Below are 17,570 nucleotides of genomic sequence, written 5' to 3' on the forward strand. Positions count from 1 at the left end.
AATGCCACTGTCAGAGTTTGACATCGGCAGTTAACTAGTTAACAGCCGTGGGCGGATCACTACTCCGCCCACGGCTATTGCAGGAACATCAGCTGTTCAAAACAGCTGACATGTCTCGGCTTTGAGTTGGGCTCACCACCGGAGCTCAAAGCGGGGGATACTGCCATCGGACGTACTAAACCGTCTGATGTCAGTAATGGGTTAAATCTTCACTTTGTTTCATTGCAGCCATTTGGTAAATTCAAAAAAGTTCATTTTTTTCTCATTAATGTACACTCTGCACCCCATCTTGACTGAAAGAAACAGAAATGTAGAAATATTTGCAAATTTATAAAAAAGAAAAACTGAAATATCATATGGTCATGGTCACATGCTGTCCATTTCCTTGTGACCCTCCTTGAGATGATTCTACTCCTTCAATGGAGTCCAGCTGTGTTTATTTAAACTGATAGGACTTGATTTGTAAAGGCACACACCTGTCTATACAAGACCTCACAGCTCACAGTGCATGTCAGACCAAATGAGAATCATGAGGTCAAAGGAACTGGCCAAGGAGCTCGACAGAATTGAGCCAAACTGAGCAATCGTGGGAGAAGAGCCTTGGTGAGAGAGGTAAAGAAGAACCCCAAGATTACTGTGGCTGAGCTCCACAGATGCAGTAGGGACATAGGAGACAGTTCCACAAAGTCAACTATCACTACAGCCCTCCACCAGTCAGGCCTTTATGGCAGAGTGGCCCAATGGAAGCCTCTCTTCAGTGACAGACATATGAAAGCCAGCATAGAGTTTGCTTAAAAAAAAAAACAAAAAAAAAAAAAAAAAAAAAACATGAATGACTCCCAGCCTCTGAGAAATAAGATTCTCTGGTCTCATGAGATGAAGATAGAACTTATTGGAGATAATTCTAAGCAGTATGTGTGGGAAAAAAAACAGATACTGCTCATAATCTGCCCAATACAATCCCAATAGTGAAACATGGTGGTGGCAGTATCATGCTATGGGGATGTTTTTTAGCTGAGGGGACAGGATGACTGGCTGCAATTGAAGGAAACATGAATGTGGCTAATTACTGAGATATACTGGATGAAAACCTCTTCGAGTGCTCAGGACCTCAGACTTGGCCGAAGGTTCATCTTCCAACAAGACAATAACCCTAGGCACACAGCTAAAATAACAAAGGAGTGGCTTCAGAACAACTCTGTGACCATTATTAACTTGCTCATTTTGAGCCCTGACCTAAACCCAATTGAGCATCTTTGGAGAGATCTGAAAATGGCTGTCCACCAACATTCACCATCCAACCTGACGTAACTGGAGGGGATCTACAAGGAAGAATGGCAGAGGATCCCCAAATTCAGGTGTGAAAACCTTGTTGCATCATTCCCAAGACGACTCATGGCTGCACTAGTTCAAAAGGGTGCTTCTACTCAATACTGAGAAAAGGGTCTCAATACTTACGACCATGTAATATTTCAGTTTTTTTTTTAATTTGCAAAAATTTCTACTTTTTTTTTTTTTTTTTTTAGTTAAGGTGGGGTGCAGAGTGTACATTAATGAGAAAAAAAATGATCTTTTATGAATTTACCAAATGGCTGCAATGAAACAAAGAGTGAAAAATGTAAAGGGGCCTGAATACTTCCCTTACCCACTTGTAGGATGTAATATTCGAGACCCCCAGTACAAGCACAAAAACAGTTTTGGAGTATTCGAGCTGTGCTTGTATTACAGGGGCAGGATTTATCAGACCAGACACCATGTATTACTTACATTGGACTGTCCATAAGTTTAGAGGGGCTGAACGCCATAGTGGCCATAATTTACCTACAATTTTATCTGATGACAAACCGCATAAATGGATTGTCCACTACTCAGGAACAGTTTATCAATTACTATATTCCGCCATGTAAAATAACAGCCTGTACACCCCTAAGGTGTTGGCGCAGGGTCTCCCAGGAATTGCATGATGTCATGTCAGATGAGCACTGCAGCCAATCTATGGCAGCTAATGGATGGCATCACTCCCTTCAGACCAAACTGCCATCAGGAAGAAGTTACCAGCTATCCTGTGGATTGGTGATAAAGGGGTTGTCCAGTGAAAACAAGTTAACTTGCTCACTTCTACTGTGCTTTTGCTTGGATCCAGGAGTGAGCAAAGTGGTAAGTGGCACAGGACAGGAACTGGTTAATTTCATATTTGTTCAACTGTGCAAGAATCAAGCTTGTAAGCATGTCAACACAGCAAGTGAAGGGAAAACAAAGAGTACCTGGGGGGCTCCTGGAATCCCGGAGGATGGTGGGGGACTCCATGTGTAGCAGAGCCTCGGCTGCCTCAATGGTCTTATCTGTGCAGTGAACATTGCTGCTGTGTACAGACGCTTCGACTGTGAATGCAGAAAAACGGGTCATTAGAGATGGAAAAGTTTTCTCACGTAATACTTTAGGATCATTCTGGTCGTAATTACATACAAATTCAGATAGGAGTGAGTTTATGTTCCTGATATACAGCACTGAGGCACCTTAATTCCTTCTTTCACAATCCAGAAGTACTTGTAGCCTCCACTATGGAGAACATCACTCTGCAGGCTTGTCACTTTTCTCATCCAGAGGCAGTCATAATATAAAAGGTGGCTCTTGCCAACGCCCAAACTACTAATTGGCAGTAATGAGTTTAGTTTTTCTCAATCGAGATGTTCCTGATTTGTGCTGATGAATAATGCACTTCACGACTACACAAGCCTGCAGAGCATGCACATGGAGAGACGAGTTATACTTCACCGTAGCCTGAAGCAACAGTTTTCCTCTGCAGTAGCGTGCAAATCCATTCCAGACTCCAGAATAGCGACTGTGCCTTGTTAAGCAGTGATATGGAATTAGGGTGGAACGGTGCACAACCACACTGGGAGCATAGTGAAGAACATGCTGGCTGAATTAACCAGAAACTTACAGACCCAGTCACCACACAATGTTTATGCTATGCATTGCAATATAGTGTAAGTTTTACAATACCTACTAATCGCCATCTTGCCTGGTTTCTAGAGCTCTTTTGCCCCATGTGCCCCGCTTTACTGGCTCTGTGCTGCTCACCCAGTGTCTATAGATGCGAAGGCGACATCCAGCCATGGCTCCACGTCATGTGCGTAAGAAGAGGACCCCCGAGTGGTCTTGGCAGCCAGGGAAAGTGGCGATAGGTATATTTTAATACATTTACACTACATATGCAAATTCTGCTGAGACTTCTTTATTTGCTGCTGAACAGACAATACAAGAACTTTTCTTCCCCCTATTTCACACATGGCTGAAAATGGTCAATTTACAGTGTAAAATAGCAGCCACAACAGTCACCCACCACATAACAACTATGGACATTGATTTTGGCTTTTCACAATGGTGAACACTTGGTTTTTGAAAAGAAACTTAAAATTAAGAAGAAAAAAAAAAAAATCATTTATTCACTTCAAGTTAGCAGGTTTTGATCACCCGTCTTAAATTTACATAAGGTTCCAGAACATGGCTGGTGGACAGAGAAGTTACAGGGAATGGGAAGGCGAGTAAAGGTACTGTCACACTAAGCGATATCGCTATAACTTGTGACGTTATAGCGATATTGCTAGCGACATCGCTGTGTCTGATACTTACCTATGACCCGCTCACCCGCTGGTTATCGCTGATCGCGCGAGAACGTCCAGGACCGTTTCTCGTCGTCAGCTTCCTGTGGAGAGATGAGCGTGGAGCCAGGCGGTAGGACGCAGGATCGCCTAGTGTGACAGGTAAGTAGCGACCCCCGTCCCCTGCGATGTCGCTGGTGAGATCTGCCTGTGTGGCAGCTCACTAGCGACCACTTAGCGATGTACCAGCGATCCTGACAGCATCATATCGCTGGTCGGGATCGCTGGTACATCTCTAAGTGTGACAGTACCTTAAATGTCATTTTTATTTGCAGCATTATGGCCATAAGTAACGTTAAAGGGGGTTCTACGTTTTAAAGTAGTTACCACCCAGCCACGGGATAGGTGATAACTTGTTGACTGGTGGGGATATGACTGCTCGACCCTGCACCAATAAGCAGAAGAAGGAACTATTGTCCTTGTTAAAATGGAGTAGCAGAGCACACACTCAACCACCGCCCCATTCCTTCCCTATGCGCTCAGCTTTTTTTCTCATTTGTCTATCGACTTGCTAGGCAATTTCAGGAACTCTGCACCAATGTTTTGCTGTGACAGGTACTGTGAACAAAGTATCCAGAACATGTGCCATACTTTACGGTAAACATATTTCATAGCTTTGCACGTTATTGGTGTTCACTGATTGTAGGAGATTGGAACGCAACATATTGCACGCTTATGTATATCTTCTGGCAGAAAAATGTGGCTTTTTATACTTGCGCTGCATTGTGTACTGATCTGTAATGAGAGCTGTGTGCAGTAGGTTGGGAAGCCGGTGTCACTTCATACACAGGGCAGGCATAGCAAACTAGGGGAGCATCTGAGGACAAGAATGCAACAGCAAGAAGGAGACTAAACGAGTGAATCACTAGCTTTTAGCCAAGACTGAATTAACAGGTAAGGAATCATATGTACAGCTGATTGCTGACAGGTAATGCTTCAGGGAATTCAGGAGAGATGGAATGAAAAATAGCGGTGCTGAGAAAACAGCAACAGCAAAAAACACTAAAGCCATGCTGTGTAACCAACAATACAGAATTGGGGGGAATGTTGATTTTGTGACAGACTTTAAAAAGCGTTTAAAATCGGCAAGCCAGCTCAGCACCTGCTGCCACCCACCCACCCTGAAGCAAGGTGCCATCTCCTATTCCTCTGGCCATTTATGGCTATGTGCACACAGCTGATCCCTTCCAGCAGCGAGCGGTGCATGAGCCTATCTTTAGGTGACCCTTTCTTATTCTTCCTGCACAACTATTTCAAAGCAGGCCACTTTACAGACCATACTGACTGACCTGGACACGCTAGAATATACAGTATAAAAGGCTGGGATTTGTCAAGACTCATTCATGCTGTGATTAACCATAGCATCTCAGGAGGATACTGGCACTTCAGCAAACACTGTACTGTATTCCAGCCTGTTCTCATTGATATATACCGTACCCAACGTGTCAAAACTTCTGACATGCCAATTTTCATATGCAAGGTTCTGAGCGGCCACCACAACTGAAACAAAGAAGCACAAGTGCTCCTTTGGCAGTAAGAGGCCCCCTCCTGAGCTCGTGGACTGCTCGGCTCCGAGACGAGAGCTGAGCAGAGGTCATAGATGATTGGGCAATTTTCAGTTGTACACTTGGGCCAATCTGTTTCCACAATCAGTGGGGGTTCACCACTATTGAAAACAGGATCTGCAGCACTGGGCAGCAGCCATACACTGTTCACATGCAGTGGTGATAACAGCTGATGGGTGGGGGTGTAGGACCCCCACTGTTCTTGTGCAGGCAAGTGCAGAGCGGCGCTGGAAGAAAACAAATTTGCAAGATGACTTCACCACATTCAAACAGGCAACACTCGATTTCAAATCTGCCCTCACCTCTGCTAAACAGGCCTACTTCACAACCCTCGTATCTTCCCTATCTTACAACCCCAAACAGTTATTCAAAACTTTTAACTGCCTTCTCCGCCCACCACTGCCTCCTCCAACCTCTCTCATCTCTGCTGAGCACTTTGCCACACACTTCAAAAATAAGATTGGCCAAACAAGGCAAGTCTTCATCGCTCAACCACCACAACCCCTTTGTATACCAGACCAATGCCCAAACCCCATAACCTCACTCTCCAACATCACTGAAGGGGAGCTTAATTGTCTCTTCTCCAAATCGCACCTCACAACCTGTGCACTCTACCCCATCCCATCTCCTCTCCAGCCTCACCATCACACTTATCCCATCCCTAACCCACCTCTTCAACCTATCACTAACGTCCAATACCTTCCCTTCTGCTTTCAAACATGCCACAATCACGCCTATCCTTAAAAAGCCAACCCTCGACCCAACCGCTATGTCCAGCTATCGCCCAATATCGCTACTCCCATTCGCTTCCAAACTCCTGGAACAGCACGTACACGCTGAACTTTCCTCCCACCTATCATCTAACTTGCTCTTTGACAATCTACAATCTGGTTTCCGCCCCCATCACTCCACTGAGACAGCCCTGACCAAAATTACTAACGTCCTACTTACAGCCAAATCAAATGGACAATACTCTATACTCCTGCTTCTAGACCTGTCCTCTGCATTCGACACAGTTGACCACTGCCTCCTACTACAGATCCTCTCCTCCTTCGGCATCAAAGACCTCGCCCTATCCTGGATCTCCTAATACCTTTCCACCTCCTCATCCCACCCTCTCTCTGTTGGAGTCCCCCAAGGCTCTGTTTTAGGACCCCTACTCTTCTCAAACTATACACTTAGTCTGGGGCAACTCAAAGTCCCACAGATTCCAGTACCACCTTTATGTGATTACACTCAGATCTACCTCTCTGGCCCAGATGTCACCTCTCTGCTGTCCAGAATCCCAGAGTGTCTATCAGCCATATCCTCCTTCTCCTCTCGCTTCCTCAAGTTCAATGTGGACAAATCTGAACTCATCATCTTTCCTCCATCTCACAGATCTTCCTTACCCGACCTAGCTATAACAATTAATGACATCACACTTTCCCCAGTACCGGAAGTCCGCTGCCTCGGAGTAACCTTTGACTCTGCCCTGTCGTTCAAACCACACATCCAAGCTCTTTAACTCCTGTCGCCTCCAGCTCAAAAATATTAACAGAATCCGTCCTTTCCTCAACCCTCAATCTACTAAAATGCTTGTGCATGCCCTCATCATCTCCCGCCTCGACTACTGCAACATCCTTTTCTGTGGTCTCCCTGCTAACACCCTTGGCACCTCTCCAGTCCATCCTCAACTCTGCTGCCCGACTAATTCATCTCTCTCCTCGCTACTCCTCCGCTTCTCCCCTCTGCAAATCTCTTCACTGGCTCCCATTCCCTCAGCGTATCCAGTTCAAATTACTAATACTGACCTACAAGGCCATCTATAACCTGTCTCCCCCATGTGTCTCTGAAATAATCTCCCGATACCTTCCCTCACAATCTCTGGTCCTCCCAAGACCTCCTTCTCTCCTCCACACTTATTCGCTCCTCACCCAACCTCCTCCAAGACTTCTCCCGAATAGCCCCTATTCTCTGGAATTCTTTTCCCCAACAAGTCCGACTATCAACCACATTTGGATCCTTCAGACGGAACCTGAAAACCCACCTCTTCAAGAAAGCCTACAGCCTGCAATGACCCCGCTACCGCCTCTCTAATCACTACCGGTGATATCACCTCAACCAACACCGGAACTGCTGCAACCCATCAACCTACTTGCTCCTTCCCCACCATCCTGTAGCATGTAAGCCCGAAAGGGCAGGGTCCACTCTCCCCTCTGTATCAGTCTGTCATTGTTAGTTTACAGTAAGTGATATCTGTAATTTGTATGTAACCCCTTCTCATGTACAGTACCATGGAATCAATGCTGCTATATAAATAAAATAATAATAATAATGGCCAATCATAACGACAGGTCATTGATATAAAAGTAGAGGACAACCCATTAAAGTCTTTTTTTTTTTTTTTTTTAAAGATTGGCAGAGGCCTACAAATACTGAAAGTTGTACATGGGAGGCAATTTTTATTGAATACGGTCATTTTCCAGATCTGTACACATATGTATGGAGGATGTCGTGTTCCATCTGCATTGCTTTGCCTCTTAGACAAGAGAATGAAAATGCAAGGCTATAGTAAGCAAATCCATAGGCATTACTACCACAACATGACCACCAAGTACATGTGTGTGAATTATAAATAATGTAACAAAACCGCAAAAACTACAAAAAAAAAAAAAAAAAAAAAAAAAAGGGGGGGGGGGGGGGGGAAAATCAATGCTTTCTTCAAATAGTGGATATGCGCTAGTAGTTTAACCAACATCTGTCGTCTCTACCTTGATAGCAGCAGGGCCAGGCAACTCCATTTATAAAGGGGTCCACAGGGTTAAACCAAGGTGCCCTTTTACACAGCTGTATGCAGCGCTACATTTCCAGGTAAGATCTCTGTAATATGTTAAACAAGCTCTAACGGATATATGTGACCACAATCTAAAAAAAAAACCTTAGCGAGAGAAGCAACAAATGTAAGAAGAAAGTCTGCACAGCGGTGAAGACTGGACAAGCTCTACTGAAGAAGCTGGATCCTGCCCGAAAAACCGCTCACCCTGCCAGTAGGATAATAAGCAGTTAAGACCTTTAGAGAAAAAAAAAAGAGCGGCCACATTTGGCAGGCGGCCTGAGTCTGCTCCTGGTAATCAGTCACTAGTGGGTGTTTACTATGAATATCACAATGCCAAATCCAGGCGGCAGGAGGAGCCGGGAATGTGCCAATCCAGGCTTACACAGCACTCACTTATGTAGTAAACGTGACTCGGATTACTAATCTGCATCTATAGATAGAGAAGAAACACACAAGCAGAATAATAAAACCTCTAGCGCACACTGGCAGCAGCAGAACCACTCCGAAAAGTGAAAGCCTCAACAAGCCTGTGCTGATCCTGGCCCTTGGGTGCCAGCAGGCAAGATATGCATCCTACATATATTATCTCTATCCCGAACCTCTAAAAATGAAGGCACATGGTGACAGTGATGGAAACAGCATGTCAGTGAGGAAAGACGTCTAAAAGGGACTGACAGACGTCATTTGTGTCTCCTGAAAGGCTGGACCTTTCAGGAGGCCATTATGATAACCACAAGTTTACAGCTCAGGACAGAAGCAGAAACCGGAGGTTTATTTCTGGAAACAGGCAATATGAAGTGATAATCCCCGGCACGATTAGTGACAATGCTCCGCCAACATTTCTGGAGTGTGCGGCTAGACTGACATGATGACTGCACTTAGTTTGCCCCATTAGAAAAGCATGATGTCCTACATCATCGCTGAGGTGCAGCTAATAATAAATCCTCAGGCTTTGTGGATCTGTCACCAGATTTCACAACATGAACAGCATAACGCACATAGATACGCTACACCTAATGAGGCTGTGATACTTGTTTTGAAAATACATGTCAGGAATATCTGGACGATTCTATTTTGAAAGCTTTCTTGCTTAATAAAATGCCTTAATGTTTTAAAGTCAGGATGATAGGTCCATTCAGACATGAATTTCCAAGTGAGTACACCTGTCTCTTCAGGTCTAAGATATATTTGATAGTGCAAGATCTGGTGATAGACACACTGAAATGCTACATATAATCAAACAGTTAATTTTGGAATATGGTTGAAGCAGAAAAAAATGCAAAAACAGGACAACTTTCCATATAAAGGCATTTATGTTTCTAAAAACTCAAGACTATAAACTCAGCATGAAAAGACCACAATAGAATGTATTCACTGTATTCCATAATGGGTTTGACAGTGCCACAGAAGCCAGGAGTCTGTCACTCCAAAATGCAAACTAAACCACTTAAACATTTATATAGGTGATGTAACCGCTATAAAAATCAGGCCAACCGTATACATTTTAGTGTATTAGTGGCTGAGAAATTGACTTTTTAATTCATACGCAGGAGTCTTTGAAGCTCTCTTAGCATGGCCAACACCTCAGTGAAGTTACGCCCACCACATTTTGCATGTTTAACACCCCCCTAATTCACAATGCTCACTTGCCCAGAGTGAGCGCTCCTGAACGCCATCTGCGTCCCTGCATATTGATGGAGTGACCTCAGGAGTAACACAAGAGATCTTCTCCACCCTCTCTGAAGTCACTTGTTACACATCCAGGTGCATCAGTGTAGAAAGGGTCAGCCATAATCAAGATTTAGGGCTCATAGCAGGCTGAATCCACATAGTGGAGGAACCGCTGCCATAGACACTGTGTGCGACTGAGCTCTGGCAGTGTCAGAGCAAAAGCAAGCAAATAGCTCAGACAGGGCTTACTCTGGTGAAGCGAGGGCTGTCAATCAGGAAAAGAGCTAAAAGTGCAAAAAGGGTTGGGGTGCAACTGCACTGAGTCACTGACACCATGGGTGCACAGAATCACCCTCATTTGCATATGGACTAAGTTAATTTCCCAGCCATCAACCCTCTTTGTTGGCGCAAACCTAAAATGGCATGAATGCCAAAAAAATATAAATTTTAGTTTAGCACTAAAATTTTGCAACCATTCAAAGCTTTTCAAACCAGCATTCTGGCAGAAAAGCTTTGATGATACAAGCCCCAGGTATATACTGCTAGAATGATTTTTACAGGAGATATTTACCCAGTTATAAAGGGGATGGATGTCATTTGGGGTGACAGACTAAGTTTAAAGGAGTGTTACCATTTGCTAAAATGAAGTCATATCGCCTAGAGCAGGGTTCCCCAACTCCAGTCCTCAAGACCCACCAACAGATCATGTTTTCAGGATTTCCTGAGTATTGTTCAGGTCATAATTGCTTCTGTGCAATACAAAGGAAATCCTGAAAACATGATCTGTTGGTGGGCCTTGAGGACTGGAGTTGGGGAACCCTGGCCGAGTGCTGCCATATCATGGCCAATCTTCCATTGCAGGATACAGTACATACATCTCCTTGGGGTCTATTCAAACTATGCTTGCAGTATGTGTCAGTAGAATTTTTGCCATGAATGCCCCTGATGTATGCCACTATATGCTCACGTTAGAAAGATAACTGTACATTCACACAGTACAAGATATCGTATTTTCCCCCGTATGGAAAAGCACAGTAAGGGGTAAAAAAAAAAGTTATTCTCTTGCATAACTTGTATGTCCTTTAGGTCTCTCATCCAAACCGGGACCTAATGGACTCTACTTTTGCCTCCATAGATGGTAATGTGAATAATTGTATAGATTTCACTGAAACTCAATTACACAAAATACTGAATGTTCACAAAACATCAGTAACCAAAAACAGCTGCTATATTACTACTGATTTCCATGGAAGAAATCCAATGCTTCAATGCCCCACAGGCTGCAGTTACAGCCATGTATTAATATCATCTACTAATATAAAGGGAAGGTGTGTGGCCATCAGAACTGTGTAACCCCGGGCTATGATCCAGTCTGTTTCCATTCAGGGTAACATTCCTAAAAGGCAAATGCAAAAATCATGTGGCCTTCAGCTACAACTCTCCTTTAAGCCCCCCGTTACTCACTGCGATATCGCTAGCAATATTGCTGTAAAGTCACCGATTTTGTGACGTAGCAGCGATATTGCTAGCAACATCGCTACATGTGATACTTACCTCCTACCGGCTCCCCCGCTGCTCATCGCTGGTTGCGGAAGAAGGTCCTGGATCATTTCTCGTCGTCAGCTTCCTGCTGTGACGACGAGCGACGTGGGCGTGAGGACATCAGGATCGCCGCGTCTGACAGGTAAGTAGCGACCCCCGACCCCTGCTATGTCACTGGTGAGATCTGCCTGTGTGGCAGCTCACTAGCGACCACTTAGCGATGCACCAGTGATCTATATCGTTGTCGGGATTGCTGGTGCATCGCTGTGTAACGGTACCCTTAGGTTAGTTTCACATTAGCGTTTTTTTTGCGCAGCGCATCGGGCGCAAAGAAAAACGCGTTTTTAGGTGTGTCATTTTTTCCATTGTCTAGAGAACATTCTAGACTTGTTTTACTCGAAAACGCATGCGCAAAAAAACGCAACCGTGCGCAAGACCATGCGCACGCATGCGTTCCCATAGACTTCAATGTGTTGTTTTTGCGCATTCCTTGCGCATGCGTTTTTTTGCCGAGACAGGGCGCACCAAAAAATGCAATATGTTGCGTCTGGCGCGAAAGACAAAAAAACGCATGCGCACGAAAATGCAAGTGTGCGCAAGACCATGCGCACGTCATGTTAAATATAGGTGCGCTGTGCGCATGCGCACGGCTGCGCACAAAAGCGCAAATGTGAAACCAGCCTTAGTAATGAAGAGCCGTTTAACATCCTGCTTATCTTGATGGATGGGCCAAGATGACAAAAGCTGGAAAGAAAGCGGAAAAAACAGTCTTTCCAATACACTGAAAAAAAGAGTAAACCAATTTTTTAGAGTTGCACTGTCAGGTTATGCATGTGTCCAGTTCCAAAATAATTATTCATAAATGCGTTAGTAGCAAAAACGGCACCATTTCCCAAAGTGATGGGAGCCGTTTGTTACCGTGAGATGAGATAACGTCTGTATGTGCTCTTTACAGCAGTGTCGTCTTTTTTTTCCCCAGAGGGTCCCAAGAACATAACGGTAGTTTAAATGATCCTCTTGTACTCTTCCAAAGAGAGATATCTCAAAAAAAGTACAAACGCCTGAATCACAGTTTTCACACTAGTGTCAGTCCATTAGTAAAGGCCCCCTAATCCGCAGATATCCAGGCACGCTTACATGAAAGTTTTGAACCAGTTCAGAAAGTTGTAGTCTGTCCTCGGGATACTTGGTGATCACTCACTGGGGGTCCTACTAGTAATGACAATGGAGCTCTGCGGTGTCCCGTCAGAATGAGCCCCATCCCGATCATTCACCAGTTGTGTAAATTTCGGCCGAAACTAGAAAATGCCTCTCTGACAGCTTACAGCCTGCACTAGCACCACGGTCCCCTCACCACCACCCTACTGTCCCCTTCCACAATCTCCGGTAGACTGGAAGCCCCTGTGGGATTAGAGCTTGTTCTCTGCAGTTTATATTTTGTATGTAACCCCTTACGTAAACACCATGGAATCAACGGTGCTCTAAAAAGAAATAAGCCGGGTCCATTTACAGTCTATGGAACTGCCAGAGGTAAATCCGAGCCCAGCACCATCTTCAGCGGCCCCATTGACCATAAATGGAGCAGCGGGGCGCATGCTGGGGGGCTGCAGACCTCCATGCTTAAGATGAGATGGTGTCTCAGTGGTAGCACCCCCTGAAATCAGCAAGTAACGCCGTGGGTACTTAGTAGACACCATGGTGCGCTGCAGGCAGCCTGTGCTGGGGGACAGGGAGGTTTAGCACCTGACAGATATTCTATATACTGTGCCACCACCATGGGGTACAGCAGGGCCACTGACAACTCTCTCACACACAGCCATTGTGCGGGGCCACAGCGCTGTCCCGGGCTCCGCACGCGCTCACAGCCCTGCTGCTGACGCCCCGCCCCGCACTTCCGTGTTTACATCTCTTCTCTTCCCTCCAATTCCATCCGCATTGTGAGCTCACACTCCGCTGCCAATCAAAGCCGTCCTGAGCGCCCATTGGCCCGCGGCCCATCCTCTCCGCCGCACCCTCATTGGTTGGCGCTCACATTTCGAACCATCCCCGGGAGCGGATTGGCTGCGGGCGCTGTCCATCTCACGACCCTCCTGCCCGTTTGATCTCTGCGCTTCCGCTATGAACGGGTTTTTTTTAAAGGTTACATAAAAAAAAAATAAAAATGGCAAAATCCCAGCTGCCGCGCTCCCCGCTAGCCGGCCGCCGCGCAGGCGCCGCAGCACCAGGGCCGCACAACCCGCGGAGCGCTGCACTCGGCGCCGGACCGCAGCGCTGAGCCATGTGTAGAGCCCGGGACGCGGCCGCAGCAGACAGCGTGGCATCACAAACACACTTCCTGGTCCGCTGCCTGCACAGCCCCACCGCTGCGCCCGGCCAAGGTGATCACTTCCTACCCGTCCTCCATCACTCACTGCCTGCAACGTGCGCAGCTGCATCCCACCCCCTTCCATCTCAGCCAGTGCCCAGCACTGGGCCGGGGCAGGCGGTGCATGCTCACTGTGCTGCCCGCGCTCGCCTGCATGCGCTCACCGGCTCTGATGAGCAGGTCCAGCTGGTTGGTCGGTCCTTCATGCAGCGACGTCGCCATGTTTATCCCGGAGCTTGTGCTTCACATTGAGTCACAGCAGCAGCACAGAGGAGGAAGCGGGTACAGTGCGTGTGCGGGGGGGCGGAGCCACGGCGGATCCTTCCGCAGCCACAGGAAGGCGAGCGCTGCCCCCACCGCGCGTGCTGCGGCCGATCCCTCCGCCTCTCATAGGAAGTGCCCGCACACTGTATGCTCTCCTCCCGCGGAGGGCACCCACTTGGGACCGAAGCTGCCGGCATTAAATGCAGGTCTGGGCCACAATGCCAACTCTACACCTGCCCTGCCGGGACTACGCAGAGGAAATGGCTACAGCTCCAGGCGAATGGATGTGTCTCCATGGTTACGGAGTACAAACAAACCCTGTGGGGTCCGCCCTTGGGGGGCCCATGAATCCCAGGCTCCAGCCTGTATGGGGCCCGCTCAGGAGCTGAGTCTGTAGGATAGGGAGGGCAGCGGGGCACGCTTATTAGGTTTAACCTCTTCAATGCTGTGGCCAAGCTTGAAGCAAGACTTAAAAGACTGCAAGGGATGGTGGGGGCATCAGTCCCTCATGCAATGCACAGTGGGGTACACACCACCTCCCCCAAACAAACAGCAAAGTGAAAATAATAACCTCTGGCATTGGGGACTATGGAATTGGCAGAATAAAATAGGGGCACTGATAAGGTGAATGACTGCCAGATGGGGGGAAATAATAAACCAAGAATAGCAGTGTGACCAAGAGATGGTCATAAAGAGCGGTCAGAGGGTCGTATGTAGCGATGAGCGAGCGAATAGTAGTGAGGACACTATGTTCGAGTCCCCCGTGGCTGCATGACAGCCGCAACACCTGCAGGGAGCGGCGGTGTGCCAGGTAAACTCCTCCAGGAGTTGCGGCTGTCATACAGCCAGGAGGCCCTGGACCAGGAGGATGTTGCCTGGTTACGGGAGGGGCAAAAAGGTGGGTATTGGTGTGTGAAGGCACTATGGGGCTTTATTGCTGACTGCATTACAAAATGTAACATTTCATTATGAAAAATGAATTAAAGGGCCACCTTCAGTTTAATTTTTACTTCTTAAATCAATAGGACACTGGAAAGATTTTTCTGATAACGGTCATATTTCTCCTCCAGGATTGATTATTTTTTAAATTGGCAATTCATGGGTAATATCGGTGTTCAATGAGGAAAGCTTGTTCCATTACTGAGATAGGAGATGGCTACTGCTGAGAGGTGGCGCTGCAGGCAGAGTTCCTCTCCCTACTCTTACATTGAATTTCATAAGCACCACCTGCCATCATCTACCGCAGTAATATCATCTGTCCTCACTGAATACAGATTTTACCCATGAATGGACAATTTAAAAAAATAAATGATCAGTCCTGGAGGAGAAAGCAGCAGATTTCTATGATGAGATATATTACAAAGTTGCTTCTTTCTGTGTATACTATTTGTTCATTTAAGAATGAAAATTAAAATGACGGCTACTCTTTAAGCTTTGGGAAATCTTTAGCTTTTTTTATGGGCAGCTTGTTAATATATGATTAATATACCACACCACCCATTAGGTTCTTTTGTGTAAATATATTATCGGCACCTCCAGCACTTTGGATGGGTGCAGTGGGTGCTGGAAAGCAATGAGCCAAAGACATCCCATCCATGCATTACATTCTGTAGAGAGGAGTCTAAGAAGTGATTATGGCGGTCTGGGCCAGTGGAAAAGTAAAGGGAAAGTGATAACCCAAGCTACTGTCACACATTCAGTATTTAGTGAGGGTTTTAACTCAGTATTTTTCACCCAACACCAGGAGGGGAACAATCAAAGGAAAGTATAATAGAAACACGTCGCCACTTCTGGATCTAACACCCACTCCTGGTTTTGGCTTACAGATACTATGTTAGCAATAGGGTTACATAGGACTGAAAGTAGCATCTACTATAGTTGCAGAATAGGAAATGTGCCTTTATTTTGGCTGTCATTACTTTTATTTTTAGAATTGAGGAAGGGGTGTAGCCAACAAACATGGAGTGGTTTCTGCCAAAAATTGTGCAACTCACTTTGCTATATCTCCGCAAAGGCAATTTTTAAGAGTTAGCAAGTATGAGTTTTTCACATGACAGGTTCCCTTTAACCTGCAGGTATGGGGTATATCTGCTGGTTAGTAGCATTCAGAAACCATGCGGCTGCCGCATCAGGACCCGGACTGCCGGGGGGAAATGAACTTTAATCCCATCAGCAGCCTTGGGCCTTTCAGTCATGGTAGTGTGGCTTTAATCACCGCTCAGTGCACAGCGACTGTTATCTCACTCCCAGCATAGACTGCTCTGTACTGATTTACTGTAGAGCCAGCAGTCGGTCCTGGGTGCACGGTCACAGTCGCTGCTCACTGTGCACTGAGCGGTGACTAAAGCCACACTACCATGACTGAAAGCCGGAGGCTGTCAGGAGGAATACAGCTCATTTCTTTCCAGCAATCAGGCTCTCAGTGCGGAGACAGAACGGCTTCTGAACGCCACTAACCTGCAGACTGACCCCATACCTGTAAGCTAATAACAGTTTTTCACATCACAGGTTCCCTCTGAAGTATCATGACAATTTAAGAAGTTTATCAAATCTCAGAAATTTTAGTTAGTAGGGTCTGGGAGCTAAATTCCACTGGTTGCTGAAATGGCCAGATGAGAGCTGTGGCCTTTTGGCTGCTTTGATGATAAACTCTCCCTTTAAAAAAGACCACGTACAGACTAAAGCCCCATTCAGACATCAATGTTTGTTCACATAACCAAAAAACTGTAGGAGTGTCATCAGTATTTTGGATCCAGTAGTAATCAGTGTTTGGCCAGTGTTTTATATGGAATTTTCATGTATGGATAAATAAACTATAAAGCTTCTCCTAAATATTGCAATGAATATCAAGGACTGCACACGTCATAGTCTGATTGGCCATCTGTGTGCTATGTGTTTATCATGAACTGTTGAGAAGAAAAGGTGAAGAAACCTTTATCATTTTTTTTCACATATAAGAAAATCAGACCCCATTCTGATGAAACTCGGACAACAATCACAAAATTATCAAAGCTAAGTAACAGAAAGCATACAAAAGAAAGTTTTATTTAAAACAACATACCAAAAAGACACAGCTGAAAAACCCAGGTATATAACAGCAGGACAAGGACGTAAAACGTCTTGCACACGTGCACACTGATGACATCAGTGTGTCATCAGTGTGACACGTACCAGGAATCAGTGGTACTGTTCAGCACCCGATGCCGGGGAAAGCGTGAAGACACCTCACATCATTGTCCCCTGCTCATGCAGCGATCAACGCAAGTAGGGGACAAAGTTGAGAGTTGTATTCAACTAATGACAGTGAGAGCAGGTGGCGGCTGATTGGAGTATTTATCAGCGAGCACCTGCGCTCTAAATAAATAATTTATCAGAAATGCAGGGGAATCCACAACAGTTTTAATTTTTTTAACCAGCCAGTAGTGATGAGCGAGTATACTCGTTGCTCAGGTGACCTCTGAGTATTTTGACGTGCTCGGAGATTTAGTTTGTGTCGCCGCAGCTGCATGATTTGCGGCTGCTGGACAGGCTGAATACATATGTGAGGAATGCCTGCTTGTTATGGAATCTCCATATGTATTCAGGCTGGCCAGCAGCCGCAAATCATGCAGCTGAGGCAACGAAAACAATCTCCGAGCATGCCAAAATACTCGGAGGACACCCGAGCAACGAGTATACTC

General features: G+C 45.9%; 1 protein-coding gene across 7 annotated transcripts in view; it reads right to left on the reverse strand.

Annotated features, from left to right (window-relative positions):
* ELF2 (E74 like ETS transcription factor 2) overlaps positions 1 to 17,570 on the reverse strand; it is a 117,816-nt gene that overhangs the window by 15,991 nt on the left and 84,255 nt on the right. The window contains exons 1-2 of one of the 7 annotated variants that reach the window (XM_073572110.1): positions 13,791 to 14,063; positions 2,265 to 2,381 (exon numbers count right to left, since the gene is read on the reverse strand). In XM_073572110.1, the coding sequence (XP_073428211.1) occupies positions 2,265 to 2,381; positions 13,791 to 13,848 (175 nt within the window). In that variant the 5' untranslated portion in view covers positions 13,849 to 14,063. Of the gene's footprint in view, positions 1 to 2,264; positions 2,382 to 12,398; positions 12,940 to 13,004; positions 13,260 to 13,293; positions 13,355 to 13,790; positions 14,064 to 17,570 lie in introns of those variants that run through there. The other 6 variants (XM_073572107.1, XM_073572109.1, XM_073572113.1 and 3 more) reach the window with 6 other exon arrangements.

Source organism: Dendrobates tinctorius, unplaced genomic scaffold (assembly GCF_039654945.1).
Source record: "Dendrobates tinctorius isolate UK_male_01 unplaced genomic scaffold, ASM3965494v1 ptg000030l, whole genome shotgun sequence".
NCBI classification, from domain to species: Eukaryota; Metazoa; Chordata; class Amphibia; order Anura; family Dendrobatidae; genus Dendrobates; species Dendrobates tinctorius.